This window comes from Athene cunicularia, assembly GCF_003259725.1.
Source record: "Athene cunicularia isolate RWA chromosome 18 unlocalized genomic scaffold, athCun1 chr18_part1, whole genome shotgun sequence".
NCBI classification, from domain to species: Eukaryota; Metazoa; Chordata; class Aves; order Strigiformes; family Strigidae; genus Athene; species Athene cunicularia.
In genome coordinates, this window is record NW_020799123.1 from 9,622,912 (window position 1) to 9,640,972 (window position 18,061).

The window sequence follows — 18,061 nt, forward strand, 5'->3', positions numbered from 1 at the left end:
CCCGAGGGAGGGAGGGACAGACGGCTCGGCGGCTCTGCCAGGCAGGTTCCAGCACGAACCACACAGACGTCAGCATCGATTTTTCCACGAAAGGGCACGCAGGAATATACTTACGTTAGGCAAGAGAATAAGCAGCTGCTAGTTTGGCGGAAATGAAAAAAAAAAAATTAACAGTGGCAAGGAAGAAGAGCCTGTTGATTTAAAGCATTTCTGTATCTCATCCCTAAAGCCTCTGCTCTGCAATGGTAAAAATATGATCAAGTGAACCAAGGCGGCGGGGTGGGTAAACCTTTCCGAAGGTGCTTAGTGCCAGCGGGGCGGTCGGTGGAATGCGCAGACAAGGCGTGCCATGCCACAAAGGGCCGGGAGCTCCTCGCCCCAGCTGGCTGCTCAAAAAGTAAATATTTAGCAACACACCTCATTTTATATTGGTTGAGCTCAACCTGTTGACAAGACAGAAATCTGAAATTTTTTTGGGTTCTTTTTCAATAACGTGTTGTTTGATCTCTAATCTGAGTTTTAATCTGTTTCGGTAACAGATTCAAGACTTAATTCCCAAATGTTTTCAATGGGGCAATGAGGCTCGTTTGGCATCCACAGGACATGCTCGTAAGAGGACATTTGGACTCATTCACCTTGTCTTCACTGGAGAAGTCTGCCGATCTAATCTCCCATATTTTAAAATATTTTTGGTATATCTGTAAGACAAAACAGAAGTGCTCAAGGCAGGGCACAGCACTCTAAGAAGTGGACAGATCAGATATGCTTCAGTATGGCAAACAACTGTTATTACAGACTAAATCCAAAATAGTTTAGGATTATTCCAGCCAAGAGACAAGCTGAAACAGATCAATGAATTGTCCCACTGCTTCTCCATCATGCCCAGATGACATTTTGAAACATTCCAGAAACCAGGGCTTTCCTGAGCTGTGCCAGGGACTGCAGGAAGGTTTGCAGAGGCACTTTTACCTTTGTAATTTAGCAAAAGAGTTAATGTGAATGTGAGCACTCTTGTGCTCAAATCTTAAACCAATTTAAGGCATTTAACTGCAGCTAAACTGGTTCATGACACCAGACCTAAGTGCCTGGCATCACTTGTTGCAGAGATAACATCTTCCATATGTAAATTTATACAGTGTATCTATATGGTTCATCGCTAATAAAAAAATTTACAGGTGTTCATTTGCAAGCGGTCACTAATATGAACATGCAAGACCCCATGAAAAGTTCCATTCAGAGGTTTCTTTATTAAAATACCTTTTCACATTCCTTATACTAATGCGTTTGCACAGACACTCATGGGATGCTAGAAAGAACATTTCTCAACAGAAGAGTGCTATGAAGTCAGTCATTTATAAAAGGCTTATGATACAAACAACATTTGCGTAGGGAACAATAAATTAGAGATATTAGCCAGTAACTGGAGCTTGAAAATTTAAACGTTTGGAATGAGGATATAAACCCCTTTTGTATTTCTTGCTGGTTTTGTGCCTTGATGCAATGATTAAAGCAGTAACTATGTATGTATATACAAATCCATGTCCTCTCTTTCACTATTTTCTAATTAAAATGGTCCAGATCTTGTAGTAATTTAATCTGCAGCAAGGAGAGCAATTGCAGTATCAAAGACCAGCTGGTTAAGGGGTTGGGGATAGTACTATTTCTGTTCTGTGTTCTTTTTTTTTTTTTTAAACTAATGCAACCAAGATAAACACAGTCTGCAAAGATTAGATCCAGGTCCAAACTGGGTCCATGTTAGTGGTTTATCATACTATAGAGTAAAAGGATAGGTATAGAGGTCCATAATGGACAAAGCGGACACAAGTACAACTTCAGATCTCTCCTAAAATCAAAGGAATAAGCACTATACATAACAGGATTTTCAGGTACAAACTCACTGACCTGTATTTTGCATCATCCAAAATAACTGTGATGGGCGATCATTCCTCGAAGAACCATCACACCAAACTAACCCACAAGCATCAGAACTTTTAAAGGGGGAAAGCAATTTAGCAAAGAATAAAGAATATTTGTGCCTCTACTGGTAGAAGCACTTGGTAAAGCACTGAATCTCTGAACAGTTATTCAAGTTTTTTGAGAGCCCAGAGCTCACTCTTCCGTTAGGCCCCCATTGCAGTGGAGCATCCAGGTGAGCTATAAATTAGCTGGCTCCAAGGCTGGTGGCAGTCCAGCTGCTGCAGCACAGGGAGTTCAGCACAAGCTGCAAGATCCTGTCAAAGTGCACACATGGCTGGCCAAGCTGTGCTGAGCTCTGTTCTGCCACAGTAGTGTTACTGATAACCAAGTTAGCTAGTTTAAAGCAAGCTCAGATATTTCTACATCCTATTGGCATCACAGTAATTACTGCACTGTAGAAATCTATTTCCTCAGCTGTCGCTTCCCCTTTTATTTCCTCAGAGCATGATGAACTGGAGGCAAGAAAGGCAAAATTGCATTAGCAAGAGAAATTAAAGATGAGAACCTAGGTCGGTGGCTTCTAGAACCACTTTCCTATGAGAATTTTTATTTGTATTTTTTTCCATTAAATGCTTTAAGAACATCTCTATTGTTCCCTGTAAGGAAATAAACTTTGAAAAGAAGAACCTGTCAAACTCATAAATAAGTGCTGCAGAGCTTTTGAAACATTTGCAACATCTTCCATCTTGGCTTGTTTTCTTCCAGCTGATCTTTGAGATGACTGTTCTAAGTAGCATCAGGATGCCCTTGTATTCTCTGTTGACAACAAGAGCAAAAAAGAAAAGAAAATAAAAGTATGAGTATAAATGTCCCCCTGCCCTCTCCTGTCTTTTTTGATCAATACAAAAACTTTAAATATAGTAACATATTCCTTAGAGCACTGTACAATGAGCTAATAAATACTCACAGTTCCCTGGGGAGATATTAGTATTATCTTCATCAGATAAAAAAGGAAATAAGACAGTGGGAGATTTAGGTTAACAATTACAGGCTAGACTGCAGTACTGTTAATCACCAACATCTGCAACCGGGCGCTTACTGATAAAAGTTGGATTCTTAAGGGAGCTGCTGGCACTGAAAGCCAGATCCCTTTTTTAGTAGTAGATGCTCAGCTGCCATAATTAGGCCCCATCTTCAGTCTCACAAGAATAGAAACTGTTTCCTAAGAAGCACCTGGGTATCTCAACAGTGAGCAACGCAGCGTTCAACGTTTAGACACCGTGTTTCTATGGGAGCCTGCCCCTTTGCACAGGTTATGTTCAGTACCCAGCAGGGGTACCGAAACCTGGCACGGAGGACCACGAAAGGCAGCGTGCAGACAGAGGAGACCTTGACCAGCCAACGGAAAGGGGCAAAGCGAGATCCCAAACTTCCTCGTCTTCACATTGCATGACAGAAATAATTCTGTCCGCTGAGGATTCACAACTGTCAAGTCTTTCCTGGCAGCAGTTGCCAAAGCAAGTCTTCCTCCCACAAATACCTGCTAAAGTACACGGTGGCCTCTAACCTAATAGTTTAGTCTGTCAGCACCGAGGCGCCTAATTCCTTTTGTGGACTTACCCCCAAAGGATTTGCCCCATGAGTCAGAGGCAGGAATTCCTGGTTTATAATTCAGTGTTTATTTCAGAGTATCACCTTGTTCTTCATATCCTGACTGCCTGAAATCCCCCCCCCCATTTTAAATGGACACATCCTTCATCTTCATTTCCTGTCTGGAACTATTGTGCCATGTTACTGTGCAGTTAAACACATGCCAGGTCCCCCTTTGGAGCTGGCTCTGTTGTGCTGGCAATGTGAGCAATTCCTTCACCACTGAAAATTTACAATATACTTTTGGGATCATTTGACTAAGATGAGAAAGGAGCTAAAAAAAATCTCAGAGATTTCTTCAAATAGACTTAAACTGTACAGGTTTCTGTCTCAGAGGGTACATTCTAAGGTTGAACAAATAGGCAGCTAAAAGTACACTATGTCCTGCCTGAGGCTGCCAGTCCTCCTGTACCCCTAGGACAGAATCAAACAAACAAGCAAACATACACAACTAAGAGGTAATAGGGGAGGAGGAGGTATGAAGTCAGAACGTACCGCTGAGGTAAATTTGACACAATACCAATTAGTATTTGGCGAAGTGGCTATCTCATTGTTAAGATATTTCCTTCAATATGTTTTCAGAAACTGGGACCATTAAATAACTTAGAAAGATTGCCAGCTCTGATTTCAGGAAGGAAACCTCCTCCCAGTTCCTCTCTAAGTAATTCATTTCTTTTGCAAATGCTTCCTATGGATGGCATTTAAGATACAAATTTCTGAAACAGGAGAAAGAGGGAAGCGACCCCCAACCCAAAACTTTAGGTTAATTTCTAAATTACCTAAAAGTCCAAGACATCCAGGTTCAAGGTACTCTGGACTGCAAATCAGTCAGAAACTTGTACTGCAGTCGGGCCTTTATACAATTCAAACAGTTCAAACTTTAACTGATTGTTTTTCTAACGCACCACCTTTCTTGACATAATACAAAACACATTCACTGCCTCTGTGTAACACAACACATTGTCAGTACACAGTGTTTACTACAGCCCTGAGCTCAATTTTGTAATGGACTCAGTGAAGACATAGCGAAGTGCTTAGATTTCCATGCTGGATTGTATTTATTCTGACAGAAACCATGCAGGGGCAAATGCACAAAGCAGGGCTAGTGCTCATTAAAACGATCTGCTTCATCTTTCTTTTCCGCCGTGCAGTACTCGGTTTTGCCCGTGACTTCTGGAAGATCAATGCAGAAGTGAGTAAGTTAACAGAGTTTATCTGAGGAGCGGAACCCACGTTGTCATTTGAACTTAGAGAGTGAAAAGGACAGCAGAATCTGTTGTCGAGTCTCCACCATCATTACTGAAACAACAAGGCTGCGTGTCCTCCTGTCTCTAAAAACATAGCTCTTAGCAGAACATTCTTCTCTCTGCTGTGGTGCCCTTTGTCCCACACTTCTGGAATACCTATTACTTCCTAAACGGAGCCAAATTCTTCAAGTTTTTTTTTGACAGGTCTCTATAGCTAAGTAATCCATCGGGCATTTTCATGTGGCTGAGAGAGCAGCTGATCAGCCCAGCTCCCGAAGGCCTCCTTTCGCTAACAAACTAAGGGAGTAGCAGATCGAAAGCAGCTTCACCTCTAAGCCAAACACTTCATCTGGCTCTAAAGAAGCAGAACAGCTGGGGAGGAAGTTTAAGCCACTTGATCACTATATAAGCGTTTTCCTTTTCATGAGTAGGATCAACAACTCCTCAATTGGACCAAGGCTCTGAGGTACCTGACAGTTAAGCATTGTGTGAAAATGAGCTACAGAAAAAAACAGTGACAAGAAAATAATGATAGAAAGCCCATTAGTAGCACCCTGCTTCTTCTGCACTCACCTATGTTGCCTGAAAAGTGCTGGGAGGAAAATAGGGGGGATGGAAAATCTATAAAAAATTTTATCTGTCCAGTCCAACTTTAGGTCACTTATCTGGAGAGTTCAAAAGAGGGATGATGCTGCTTTTTGTCACAAGCTTTATTGGGAATAGAAGTGGGAATTTCTGAAGCAGAAGATGGGGATATGGTTTTTTGCTATGTCCTTTAAAGCACTAATAATTCAAAAAAAGAAATAGCTCCTATGTTAGGTACATGAACAGTATCTAAGGAGAGGACAATGTCACAGATGTGAACTGAGTAAGGCTACTTCTAGGAAAACTCAAGTAAGATGTTCAAGTGTTATATAGTTGACTTTTCTTTGGGGTGTTTATGAAAATGTGATTAGTTTCACAGAGTATCTAGATTATTACATTACTACTGTTAGCAAGAGTTTGTTTTGACAACACAAAGAAACCACTGCCCTCAGCTGACACTTTTCTCCCTTGAATCCAACATTACTTCATAGATTGTTTGGTTTAGCAAGCTTTAATAGCCCAATTAATTATGGTGAAAGTGATTTACGTGGGATAGTCAGTGCATTTTCACTGAAGCAGTCTCATTATACTTCCATGGAAAGATTTCTTACTCACTTTTGGCCACAGGAAAACAAAAAAATTCTTCATAAAATTTTAGTCTTTCGTCCAATATCCATTATAAATTATGTAGGGTGTGGAAAAAAAGAGGCAAAAACTCCTCCCTGAGTTTACACCAGATGTCTATCACAGCCACGCTTGACCATTTTTCTTTTTGTGTCGGACAGGGACAAATTTCCTTCTGCATGATTCTCCAAGGAATGCCTGGTGTAAGCCAGAGGAGGGTTCAGCTCAATTTATTTTTAGAAAATTAAGAGCAAAGAATAAAAACAAACCTTTAAACTAAGAGAGACAATGATACTATAAACCCTATTGGCCTGTTAATATATGTCTGTTTATTATAACACAATCTGTGACCTTCAGTGCACTGCCAGTGTCTGTAAATAATACAATGGGCTGCTTTCTTATCCCACGGGGATGTGAGTGCTGATGGAGCCTTTCAAAACTCAAATGGATGCCATAAGCTGACGTAGACTGTGCTATTGTGATTCTTATTTATGAGTCTCTCTATTTTTCTTTTTAAGTACAAGTTCGAAAGTCACAAAGCGGATGGCAGAAAAACCACCTCGTCTGCATGGTTTGAGGTTGGATTAGACAGTTTATCTAACATTCTTGAAAGTACTCCTGAAATGTAAGTTCCCTGCCCCTTAGATCTCTTGAGAGCAGAGTAACAGCTCATTCAACACATGTATTTTTTTAAAAATAACCCCAACAACGTATTTTTTCACTGGCTTCTTAGCCCTATAAAGCTGTTCACGACCTACAGAACCTTCACAAAACTCCTCACGGTTTAGCTAAGACCCTCCACATATGGACGGTAATATTCTCACCTCTTGGTTAGAGCAGCGTAACTGTGACACAGCTATGTACTCTGAGGTAAAAAAAATTGCTTGCCTTTAAAATTTCTTACAAAGTCTGAGTTTTCACCACCAGCCTTTAGAGTCATCCCACTTGCTATACCAGTGGATGAAAATGAAGCCAAAAGGAAACAGTGGCAGGCAGTGAATAGAAGTGACTTCTGCGAGTTGAGGTGATCAGCCATTCCCCCTTAGTTTAACTCTTCATTTCACACCTGAGGAAGGACCTCACTTCTCTGGGTATTCCAGTCACAGAATGTACGTGTGTGCATGTGAGCACGCACACCTCGAGGAGATTCACCAGCACTAAAAACCCTGTAGATTTTACAGATGGGACTGGAAATACAGCTCTGTCCCTAGTGATAGATTAAGCAATTTAGGAGATTTTCATATGCAAATCTTGAGTGCCTCGGGTCCATCAGGAACCTGAAGGAAGCAGCAACCCTCCCCAACTTTGTGCCATTCCGTCAGCATGAATATTTGTGGCACATATCCAAAGCTGTGCAGGTGTTCAACACAAATTCTTGGAAGAACATTATTTGCATCTTCCTCCTGTACCAGCACTACCAAGTACCAGTCAGTTCCACGGACTTTTAAAGCTGACCACTCTAGAAATGTAGTACTAAAAGCCTGATTAGTGAGAATATATATGAAGGGATTGCCCAGTAGCTGTCCAGTAAAGGTCCCTAACAACAAATAAACAATTATAGCAACACTTGAACACTATCTCACTAGATACACAATAATCTCAATCCAGTTTCCCTGTATTTAACCGCTTGCATAAAATGTATACTTACAGAATGCCTGTTTTCCACAGAATCTGCAAAATAAAATATGTCTAAATTATGAAATGGCACATTGCAGAGTGATTAGTTCTATGTTCCAGAAAGTACACCTTTATGTTTAATACAACATTTTTTGTTCACCTTGCAATGATGTAAAATTGCTACCTACAACTAAGGTTCAAACTCCAGTCCTAAGAAGTTTCCAAGCACTATCTTAATTCAAGAACGCAGGTGGGACCAGACATTTCAAAGACCATGTTGAACAGTACACGTTTGACAGCTTTCCTGATTATGGTTTCGAGCAAAAGTCTCTACTGAGAGCACAAGCTGTTACTGGACAAAAAAGTCTTCCTTTTAGAGGCAAGTTCTCATGAGCATTATACTTCCTCTTCCAATTCCTTGCCAGGAAAAAAACGTACTGCAGAAATCCGGTAGAGGATACAACTTTCAGAGCCAAATAAGATCCTGCAAAGACACCTGAAATTTTATTAATAAAAAGATGCTTGTTCCCAGCGAAAGCCTGAGAACCAGTGGGCTCTTTCCATTTAGGTTCAGTGAACTTTAGATCTTAGGCGCTTTTTTTTCTTTTTTTTTTAAACCTGGATTTAGCTATTCAGAAATTTCACAGAATACCTTCAAATACTAAAACATAAATATTTCTTCGCCCTCTGAAAGTAAGACATGAGGAAAGCAACTCTGCTTTTAGAATAAGACTTCAAGTCTCGTTAAAAGTGCTCTTTTATATGGTCTGTTAAGATATTTCACATGTGACGAAAGTGCACGCTGAATCTTGAAGGGTATTTTCTTGGAAACTATATGAAATGCAGTAGAAAGAGACTGAGTCAAAGAAATTGCTCAAAGGAAAATGCCCAAAACAGAGAGTTTGGACTAGGGCTCTGGGTTAATCTTGCCAGTATTTTTTCTATAAATATGGGGTGGTCTCTGCATCTATGTTTTTTTCTAAGTATGCATTTTTTAAATAGCAAATAATATCATCTGTCTTCCATAAGCAGAACACTTATGTAAATTCTGAAAAGTTCTCTGAAGTCATTACATGAAGGATATTATGAAAAGTACTACCACCATCCAGCAGAAGCAATGAGGAAACTGAACACACGTGAATCTAACTTTGCGGATAACAATGCTAAAGTGTCTTTTTCTCTATGATTACATCTGTGTATATTTGTGGTGCAGTTAAGCTCATACAGCTTCTACCGTCCACATTTTTATTACATTAGGACTGTGGTTCTGCTTCACTGAAAGCAGCATCATGAACACAGTATACAATCAGGCTGCAGTTTCTGAAACACAGAGAAACTATATGAATGTTGCTGTCATTGTACACCATGAGTTTTCTCCAAGACAGTTCTACCCAGAACTTTTAGCCTAGGAAAAGCATTAAAACCTGAAGTGGTTACAGCACCTTATACCAGTGCATAAACTTAATTTCAGTATAAAATTTATCTTAGTGTCTGGCAAGATTGATCTCTATATGTTTAGCCAGTTTGATAAGAAATAAAATGAAAAGTTATATGAGAAACGCATAAAAGCTTTTTGTGTTTTGAAACCTGTCAGAAGTGAACAAAACCACTGCTGACCCAGTGCTACATCAAAGCTTGACTTTTAAGTGGTCAAAACTATATGTAAGGTTTATGAAGTATTAACAAGCTGTAGTTTAGTCCTCTGTCACAATGTATTGTGCTTACAGGAAGGAGGAAATGAGAAATTTTGTATAAATTCCAAACTTCAAACAACGGGATGTTTGCTACCCCAAAGCTACTAGGTCACAGTAACAGATATCCCGCCTTGTTATCTGTCACCCAGATTCAAAATAGTGTGGCTTTCTAGCTAAGTATCTTATCTCTACCAGAAGAATGTCACAATCTGTCCTTTGAAAGTGCTGCTGGAAGGCTATGATTTCTAAAAGGTACCAATCAAGTAAGCCAGCACGTAGCCTCTAAGGAAAGCACAATGATATGGTACTTTTACTGATTCTTGGCTATGTCAATCTTTTCACAAGCTTTTTATTCCATTCTTGTTAAAAACATGAAATGTTCTTTACTTGAAACACACTGATTTTACTGTGATGAAAGAGAACAGAGAGATTTTTCAAATGACATCTGGCTTTCCCTTACTATCAAAAACAGGGAAATGAGATCTCCTGGATTCTAGTCATATGCAGAAAATTTGGTCAAGCTCCCATAGCAGGGCAAACAAGAAGCTGCATATTTTGTGAAAGGAACCAGAGCTGAAGGTCTGGTGCTGGTGATTTCTAAAGATTCACAAGTCTAATAAAGGTAGGTGTTTTTATGGATTTCTGATGGATTTAAACCCTTCCTGTTGCTTTTAGTTGTTGGGGTTTTAAATTCGAAGAACACATTTTTACAAAGGAATACATTAACGGCAGGAATGTAAAACACTCTTCATCCCCACCTGCTCTGCCTTTTCTTGTTACTAGAGGTTATGGAGAAGAGAATATCTGCCTAAACAGTTGCAATTCATAATCCATCTCCAACACTGGTGAAAGCTAAACCGCTAGATTATCAACTGGAGATGCTGAACTGCAGACACATACTGTGTTCTGCCAAGGCTTTTGTTGGAGCAGTAGCTTCTAACAGAGAATCTTGGCAGGCAGCTTGGGAACAGATCTTACACAGGGGCATGCATGCAATTCAGCTTTGCAATTTTAGGTTCAAGCTAGGTCAGAAGTTCCCTGCATATTTGTGCCTTACTGAAACCATCTGGCTTTGCCTAATTTTTGGCTGCAGCTATTGTAAGCATTTGGATCTGGAATCAATGTCTCATGGATCCAGGCTTTGGTCTAGAGTATGTCTTGAAACCTAAAGATCCAGAGAGTTTTTGTTTTGGAGAAGGGACAGGTTATTTGCATGATTTCAGACTGCATGCAACTAGCATGTGCTCCTAAGGCCTAAGTTTTGAATAACATCATGAATCCCCAGGCCCTGGGAGTTTTCTCCATGCTGGAAAAGGTGTTCAGTGGGAAATTCTGTGTAGTACAGAGGTGTGAAGCCTGAGGGTCAGTAGCAGGAAAGTATTTGAGCAGATTTCCTGATTGCTAGAACTGATTTCCAATAGTTTGTTCCAAACGACTGAATGCAGCGGGGATTTCTCATGCCTCTTTCCACTGGGATATATTTATTTTTCCATAGTACATTGTTGGTTGCAATAGGATTCTTAGAATTTCCTGTCTCACCAGGGCAGTTGCTTCCAAATGAGCAATTCATTTTTCCAGATTTAGCAGCATAAAGGTTGGTTCTGCATTTTGTTCACTAGATTTCCATTTTCCTAATAAGAGATTAGGAATAACTCTCTTGCAATTAACCACTATGAGTTCAATTCAGCACACATCAAGATCAGTGCGAAGCCTGTCACTGGCTTCTGTCAGCTCTGGATTTGATACAGAGCAAAGGCAGAGTTCACTAAGGAGCAAGAATGTACTAACACATTGTCTTCCACAAGAGGTTCCCTGTAAAAATATAAGGAAATCTTTGAACTGGGGTTGCCTCTGGTCTTCTCAGCAATATGAACAGAACTGTGTTACCCCAAGAACTGGGATCAGCGTTGAGGGAAGGGGAGCTGAAATAAAGAACCAGTATGGAGATGCTTGGACATCCTGCCCTACTGCCTCTTGGGAGGATGAAAGGTGTGATGGAAGTAAATCAGGCATCTAAAAGAGCCTCCACCCACCCAGCTGAACTTGGTATCTGACACATCCTGACCCTCCCTCAGGAAGAGCATCAGCTGCCAGCCTAGCCTGGTGGGACTGCTGCGCAGGCAAAGCAAGCAGCAAGGCCACAGTCATTTTATCATCCTTGGCAGTCTGTTGATTTAGACAATTGCCTGTTTTGCTTAAGTTTTGGACTGTCTCAGTTCTTCTCAAACAAAAAGCAACAGCTCTGGGACTGGGCTGGATATTCTTGACTCTCAATATACTTTGGCCTTTTCACAGAGCAACCAGAGAAAGCAGTATTTTAAGGAAATGAGTTCATCCTGATAGGTGTGAAGGAGTTTTAGACAAATGTGTTAATTGTGCCCATTCCCTAAACTGCCATTTGGATGTCAGGTTTGATTTAAAGCTGAAGCTCAAAGCTTTAGGTACTTTAGGTAAAATACTAAAGTAACAACCTATTGCCTTAGAAAAGGTTTTAAATCAGTTCCTGGGTGAACTTCCTGAACACTAAATCTCCTTTCTCTGAATTAAACTAACCATTCAATAATAATGCTAGGACAACTTCATCTCTTTGAGTTGTTTCCAGAAACAATGCTAGTGATCAGCATCCTCCTTAAACCTCTCATTCTATCAGAGGAAATACAGTGTCCAACTAAAGACTGACATTCTCTATCTACAGGACTGTTATTTGACTTTCAATCAAAATACACTTGACTAGACTTGAATTTTGCAAATGACCTGCTTTTCCTACCGTTAACAGGTTAACTCTAGTTAACCACATGCAGGTCTTGTGGGATTTTAAATGTGCATTTGACAGCTTGCTTCTGTCTATCTTTAACATAACACCTCTTTAGGCCTGATACTTGGAATAAAGCAAGCAGCACAGCAGGTAAGATAGGAAGTCTTACCACAGTGTGATGGAGACACTAAAATGATAGTAACAGGAGATAACATAGGCAATACCAGGAAAATAAAAAGAAAAGGAATAATGGCAGATGCTCAGCATACTGCCAGAGGCCTGGGACTTGGGAAAAGCCAGAGCATTATCTGCACTGGGGATTCATGATTTTGTATAAGGACAAGCAATAGCTGTAGAACTCAAAATACGGGAGTTGGTTACTGCCATGGCATCTGCCCACTGGGGACAGCAGTGAGAGCCATCAGAAGAATGAAGGGGAAAGATATTTTAGCTCAGTCACAAATTTTTGCATCAGACATAACAACTACTGACAGCTCTTCAGCTTCCTCTCTAGTGGACACAATTTCTGGAACGCACAGACAACTCCTTGAAAGGAAAAAACTGCTTATAAAGCACTCAATTCTAATTAAACAAATCACAGTATTTAGCTGCAAACAAATAATAATAAAATGTTACATAGGTCTTAGGTGTTACATCTGTCAAACTGTGTAGCTGGAAATTAATGTAATTTGCCCAGAGGACACGTTTGTCTGAACCATTAACTTCCTGAAGTAGACTGTACTCTTGGGCATTTGCTCAAAAATTCTCCTAGAATATTCAAAAGTAGTGAAGATCATAATGGTAAACCAACTTCTGTACCCACTAATAATGTTCAACCTCCTTCACAATTGACCTTTAATATATTAATATAAAGTACTTAAGAAGATAGATCAGTTTCCTAAGGATCCTCCACTGCATTTATACTTTGCCACCTTGCAATCACACAGCCTATCAAAAATCAAAGTAAATATTACATTTGAATGGGCTGTAATGTAGCTATCCAAAGCAACTGCATAGCTATGTGATGCACTGCTTATCTATTTGAAACACTTTTCCTGTGTATCAGTCAGGAAAAACAGACGTGATTAAAACAATAAACTGTTACTACGTTTCCAAGAATAACTGAAACTGTAGAATGTTATGCATAAAAGAGCAGGTGGACTGTAAGATTAAGGGGCGTTTGCATATCATCTGGCTAATTCAGCTCTGTCTTTCAATCATATCTTATTGCATTGCATTTCCCACTTCATGGCAAGTACAGTCTTATAGGAGCGTTAAATTATAGCTCTGCTGTACCGACCTTGAGTTTACACTACATGTCACAAAACATCCTTCTAGCACACAACACTTTCTGTTATGTCAAAAATAGGAATGATGAAAGGTGTGATGATCAGCTTCACACCTTGCCAGAAAGCAAGGGAGGGGTTATGCAGTCAGCTTCTGCAGCCTCTCACAGGTCCAGTTCACACTCACTGGAAAACAGAACATTAGCAGCCTTTTGGTTCAGCCCTAAAATGCGCTCGTTTTTTCTCATGATGCTGCCAGGTGATCTTACATGAAGTGCCTAGCCCTGTTCTTTAGTGTAAAGGATATGCTGCTTTTCTGCAAGGCTGTGAAAAATGACGACAACATATAGGCTCAGCACCAAGCCAGGAGTCAGGATTCTGAAATTCTGTTCCCAGTGTTGTCACTCTCTAAACACATTGCCTTAAACAAATGACCTAATCTCTCTGTTTACTCAGCTGTAAAATGGAGATAAAAATTGCCTTATAAGTCCTCACAGGGGAAAATTAAGTAATGTTTTCTAAAGTACTTGGAGACCCTCACATGAAAGATTCCCTAGAAACAAAATACTGTGTCAGAGCAGGTGGGAAATCCCTTATAAAATAGAAAAAGAGCAAAATAAAACACAATGATCAAAAATTAAATATGGCACACAACAAGCCCAGCTGGTAACATGGACGGGGACAAAACCAGAGCAGTTTACAGCCCTAATATTTACAAATCTAGACTTCCTAACACAAAGAGAGGAAAGGAAATCCTTTCTGATTTAGTCTTTGACAAACTATGAAGAAACACTTTTGACCTCCTGTCTCTGAACTCATTACTGCCAGAATATTTATACACAGTAATTGCCAGTAAGCTGCTAATGCCTGCATACACAAGTCCGTGTTACAGAAGGTGGAGGGGTAGAACAGCTGCAGCGTACAATCTGAGACAATTTTTGATGGTGCTTAACACAAACAACCCACCCTACTGAAGTGACCGTATTGCTATAGAGGTTTTTAGAGTTTGTTGTTGGAGGCTTCATAGAAATTTCCTGGTGTTATATCCAAAACCAGTGCAATATTTTGTAACACACGGCAGACAGGATCAACTAAGAGGAAGAGTGTTGTTCATGAGCAGTTTGAGATAACACAGCATAGCATCCTAATCCCTAACAGGGCATGTTCCGCTCCAGGTTCAGATGCCAAACTATTTAGCAGGTAGAGTGCAAATGGACTGATGAAGTAGATGTTAGAAATTTGCACCCACTGCATTAAATATCATTGATTTATGAGAAACCATCAAGGTGTTATACGATTTATCGACAGCTGTGATTCCATAGCTGCCCTTTGGTGTGTTCCTATGTGACTTGGGTCTCTTTTTATGGCATTAATCTTTTAAACTACTCGGTCACAAATTTATCTCTAATCTCTATACAAATGCTTTATGTGTTTAATTTTTCACTAGCTTACTTACCATTATTAGATTTTCTGATTTCACTATAAACTGTTTCAGTCCCCTTCTGTACAGGAGCTGTAAAATGTATTGGCACAAAATAAATTTTTTTTTTTTTTTTTTTCTTATGAAAAGCTCCTTAAACAAACAGAACACACTGTTTTACTTTCAGAGGAAGTAGTTACATAAGCAGCAATGAGCCTGTGGAGTCTGTATGAAAAAGCAACTGCACCCCCCACCCCAAACCCAGACTCTAAGGTTCTGAGAGGGAGATGTCTCCCCCTCTATATAAAAATAATGCTGAAAATAGACCTCCCTTTCTAAATGTGACTTTAGCATTCTAATAATCTTCTCAATTTTATACTGCTTTAATTTTACAGGGACATATACCACTAGAGAAGAGTTTCTGTGGATCACTTTGCAGAGCTTCTTCAGTTTGCTCTAAGGATTTGGGGGATTCTAGACCTGAGATCTATCATTTGGAAGGCTAACTACACCCCCTTTTGGCAACTAGCCTGATTAAATCTTACGGGCACAAAAATAATCTAATTTGCTGTTCTTTGTGAAATGTCTCAGAGGGATATTTGCAGATTTCACACTGCCCAGCTTCTATTTAGGTGCTGTCTAGGAAAAGTCTCTCAGTTCCTCAGTGTGGCAGACTCTTCCATTAGTGCACTGAGATCAGGCAGACAGAGCAGGACTGAAGGCTAAGAAGGCTTGTGGAAAGATAGAAAGTAAGGAGAAAAAGCAGACAGAAAAGATTTGTGCCTCCATGGACACAGCTGGGTTACAAATGCAATGTTAGTCTTAGATTAGATACTTTTCAGGCCATAAATTTACAAGTTCCTGTAAAGCTCTGCTCTTGTATGAGATGGAGAGCAAAAAGCTCTTCCTTTCTTGTTATCCAACATGTGTGAAAACCTACCCCGAGTTCTGATACCAGACTACAGGCATTTAGCCCAGTAGGGAAGGGGCAAAGCCTTGTCGAAAGACCTGAAAGTAGCAAGAACTCAGTTTCTCTATGGCCAGCGTAAACACATCTCTGGCTAGTAGGAGATTAGAACAGTTTCCTTGATTTCTTGCATGGTTGTAGATTAAGAATCCCCGGGCAACCATAGTAGAGCAAAGTGCTCCAGAACTCTGTGCGTTTGAAACCGTTTTTTTCATTTGGTATAAAGGCCTCTGCAGGCAGAGTCTAGGAGCTTGCTGTTCAAGGGACTCAAAGCATCTTAGAAACATTCATTCATTTCAGTTAAACGGATTCTCTGAGAAAACCTCAGAATTCTACCTATAACACCTCCAGTTTCTGTGGATCTTCAATAAACCAAGAAGTTAGATTTTTCTAGTTAAAAAGAAAATGGTTGTGCCCCCTCTGCAAGAAACTGGAAAGAAAATCCACATTTCTGGATACAGAGTCTTGTCTTTTAGCTATAAAAAACATTTAAAGAATTCAGACATTCTGATCTGCAGCCAGACTCAGAATCAGGACTGTTACTGTTCTGTATCTCTCTGAAGATCCCAAGTGTCTCTCACACCACATTCTAATTTCCCAAAGCTAATTTAATTTTTAATTCTGTTAATCATCCTTTAAATGTTGGGAGCTAACACATCAAAATTGAGTTGCAAAACTGCTATTAATTTCAACAACACTAGGAGTTACACTTCACCAAGTGCCTAATCACAGCTTTCAAACTTGCAGTTTTGGCATGAACTTTCTTCGCAAAATAGTCTGGAGATCTTGAAGTGCATTTCATATGCTTATGGACTACTGCTTAAATTATCAATTCAATTTCCAGTGAAGTAAGAAGTCTTCTCCTCAGAATTTTAATGAGAGGTAGCTCATTTTGTTTGGAACTTCTTTTTTTTTTTAGCAGATTACAGTCTTAAATCTACTTCTGGTGACTCTGCGGAAAGACTTGGTGGGAAGCATTTCGTTAGCTTGCGGTTTTTTTTTCAGACCCATTTCATTAAATTGTGACATAATGTCACTGCCCATGTTATTTTCTTTGTTAATCTTCCAAAAGCCATCTCAGCACTGAAAAAATGTGCTAGGAGAAATTACTTGGATGATTTGAAATTTTGTTCCTGCTAGCTTTATAATGTTGCCACCCTGCAGATAACTAACCAGCTATAAAAGTAACAGGAGCGTGTTCTTACTCGCCATCGTTAGCAGTTTCTCCCTTCTCTCTTTAGGGATATTTCCTGGTCTTACTTTAGCACTGGCTTTTGGTTTTGCTGGGATTAACAGTAACGGGTCTAAATCACTTTGCCATCATTTTGCACAACTCAGCTTCAGAAAAGATAAGCATTATATTTTTGTCAAGCATCTAATCTCCATTTAATCATTCTCTAGAATTACCACATCTTTAAATACCAAATTAACATTCCACTGTGACTACCCCAAATAAGAGCTGGACTGTGTAGCCCCAGGTCTACCTCATATTTGTCTAGGCTCTTCACCCCTACTTCAAAAGGTAGGTATCAAGTTATTCCCACATGGTATTTTTAAAATAAAGAAGTGCAATTTTTCTTCTAGCAAGCTTACCACTCTCTATGAGTAACACTTTAATGAACCCTGATTTTCCTCATACAGAAGCACAGTACATATAAAGTTCCTAGCACTCTAGCCTATTTGCCATTATACTGTGTTAAGAAGTATTTCAGAAATGATGAGCTAGTGCAGACATGGCTGAGAAAACAGAGTGTATACACTGTTTTCAAATACAAGTAGTTCTTTGCTGTCAAAGACAAGATGTACATCCTTCTACAACTATGTAGTTGTTCTGAGGTGGCATTCAATTATTTGTGATTCCCAAAAATGACATGAAGGCTACTGTTATAGCTTAGATACTGCAGCATTTATGGCAGTAGTCTTTCACAATACACAAAATATGATTCTCCTGCTCCTGAGATGAACATTAATATTGACATTGACAACAGTAACAGGAGAAACAAATGATTGGGAAGATAAATTAATTTGAAGTTAGTCCTGAGAGACCAAAGAAATCTGGAGTTCCTCAAAAGACAGAAGGAATCAAACTCTACATGTAGCCTGCTGGATGAGATATGCATGTCCAGAGAAAAGGTGAGCGTGATATACTTGGTCTTCATTCAGAAAATACACAGAATCAAAACAGGTGCGATAGGGTTTGGAGCTAGGTGATAATCTGAAAGGTCTGATCCCTAAGAAGGACTGGTCATAACCCACAGACAGACAGGAAACAATATTATGATTTGAAACAAAACTTGTA

The 18,061-nt window shown here is 39.7% G+C and overlaps 1 protein-coding gene across 10 annotated transcripts in view; it reads right to left on the minus strand.

Annotated features, from left to right (window-relative positions):
* Positions 1–628: 628 nt before the first annotated feature.
* The window catches only part of PECAM1 (platelet and endothelial cell adhesion molecule 1), a 38,708-nt gene continuing 21,275 nt past the window's right edge, over positions 629–18,061 (minus strand). For 2 of the 10 annotated variants that reach the window (XM_026861062.1, XM_026861056.1), the window contains 3 exons: positions 14,832–14,888; positions 7,672–7,694; positions 629–2,733 (listed from right to left, as the gene is read on the minus strand). In XM_026861062.1, coding sequence (XP_026716863.1) covers positions 2,704–2,733; positions 7,672–7,694; positions 14,832–14,888 — 110 coding nt within the window. In that variant the 3' untranslated portion in view covers positions 629–2,703. Of the gene's footprint in view, positions 2,734–7,671; positions 7,713–14,831; positions 14,889–18,061 lie in introns of all 10 variants that reach the window. The other 8 variants (XM_026861058.1, XM_026861055.1, XM_026861065.1 and 5 more) reach the window with 4 other exon arrangements.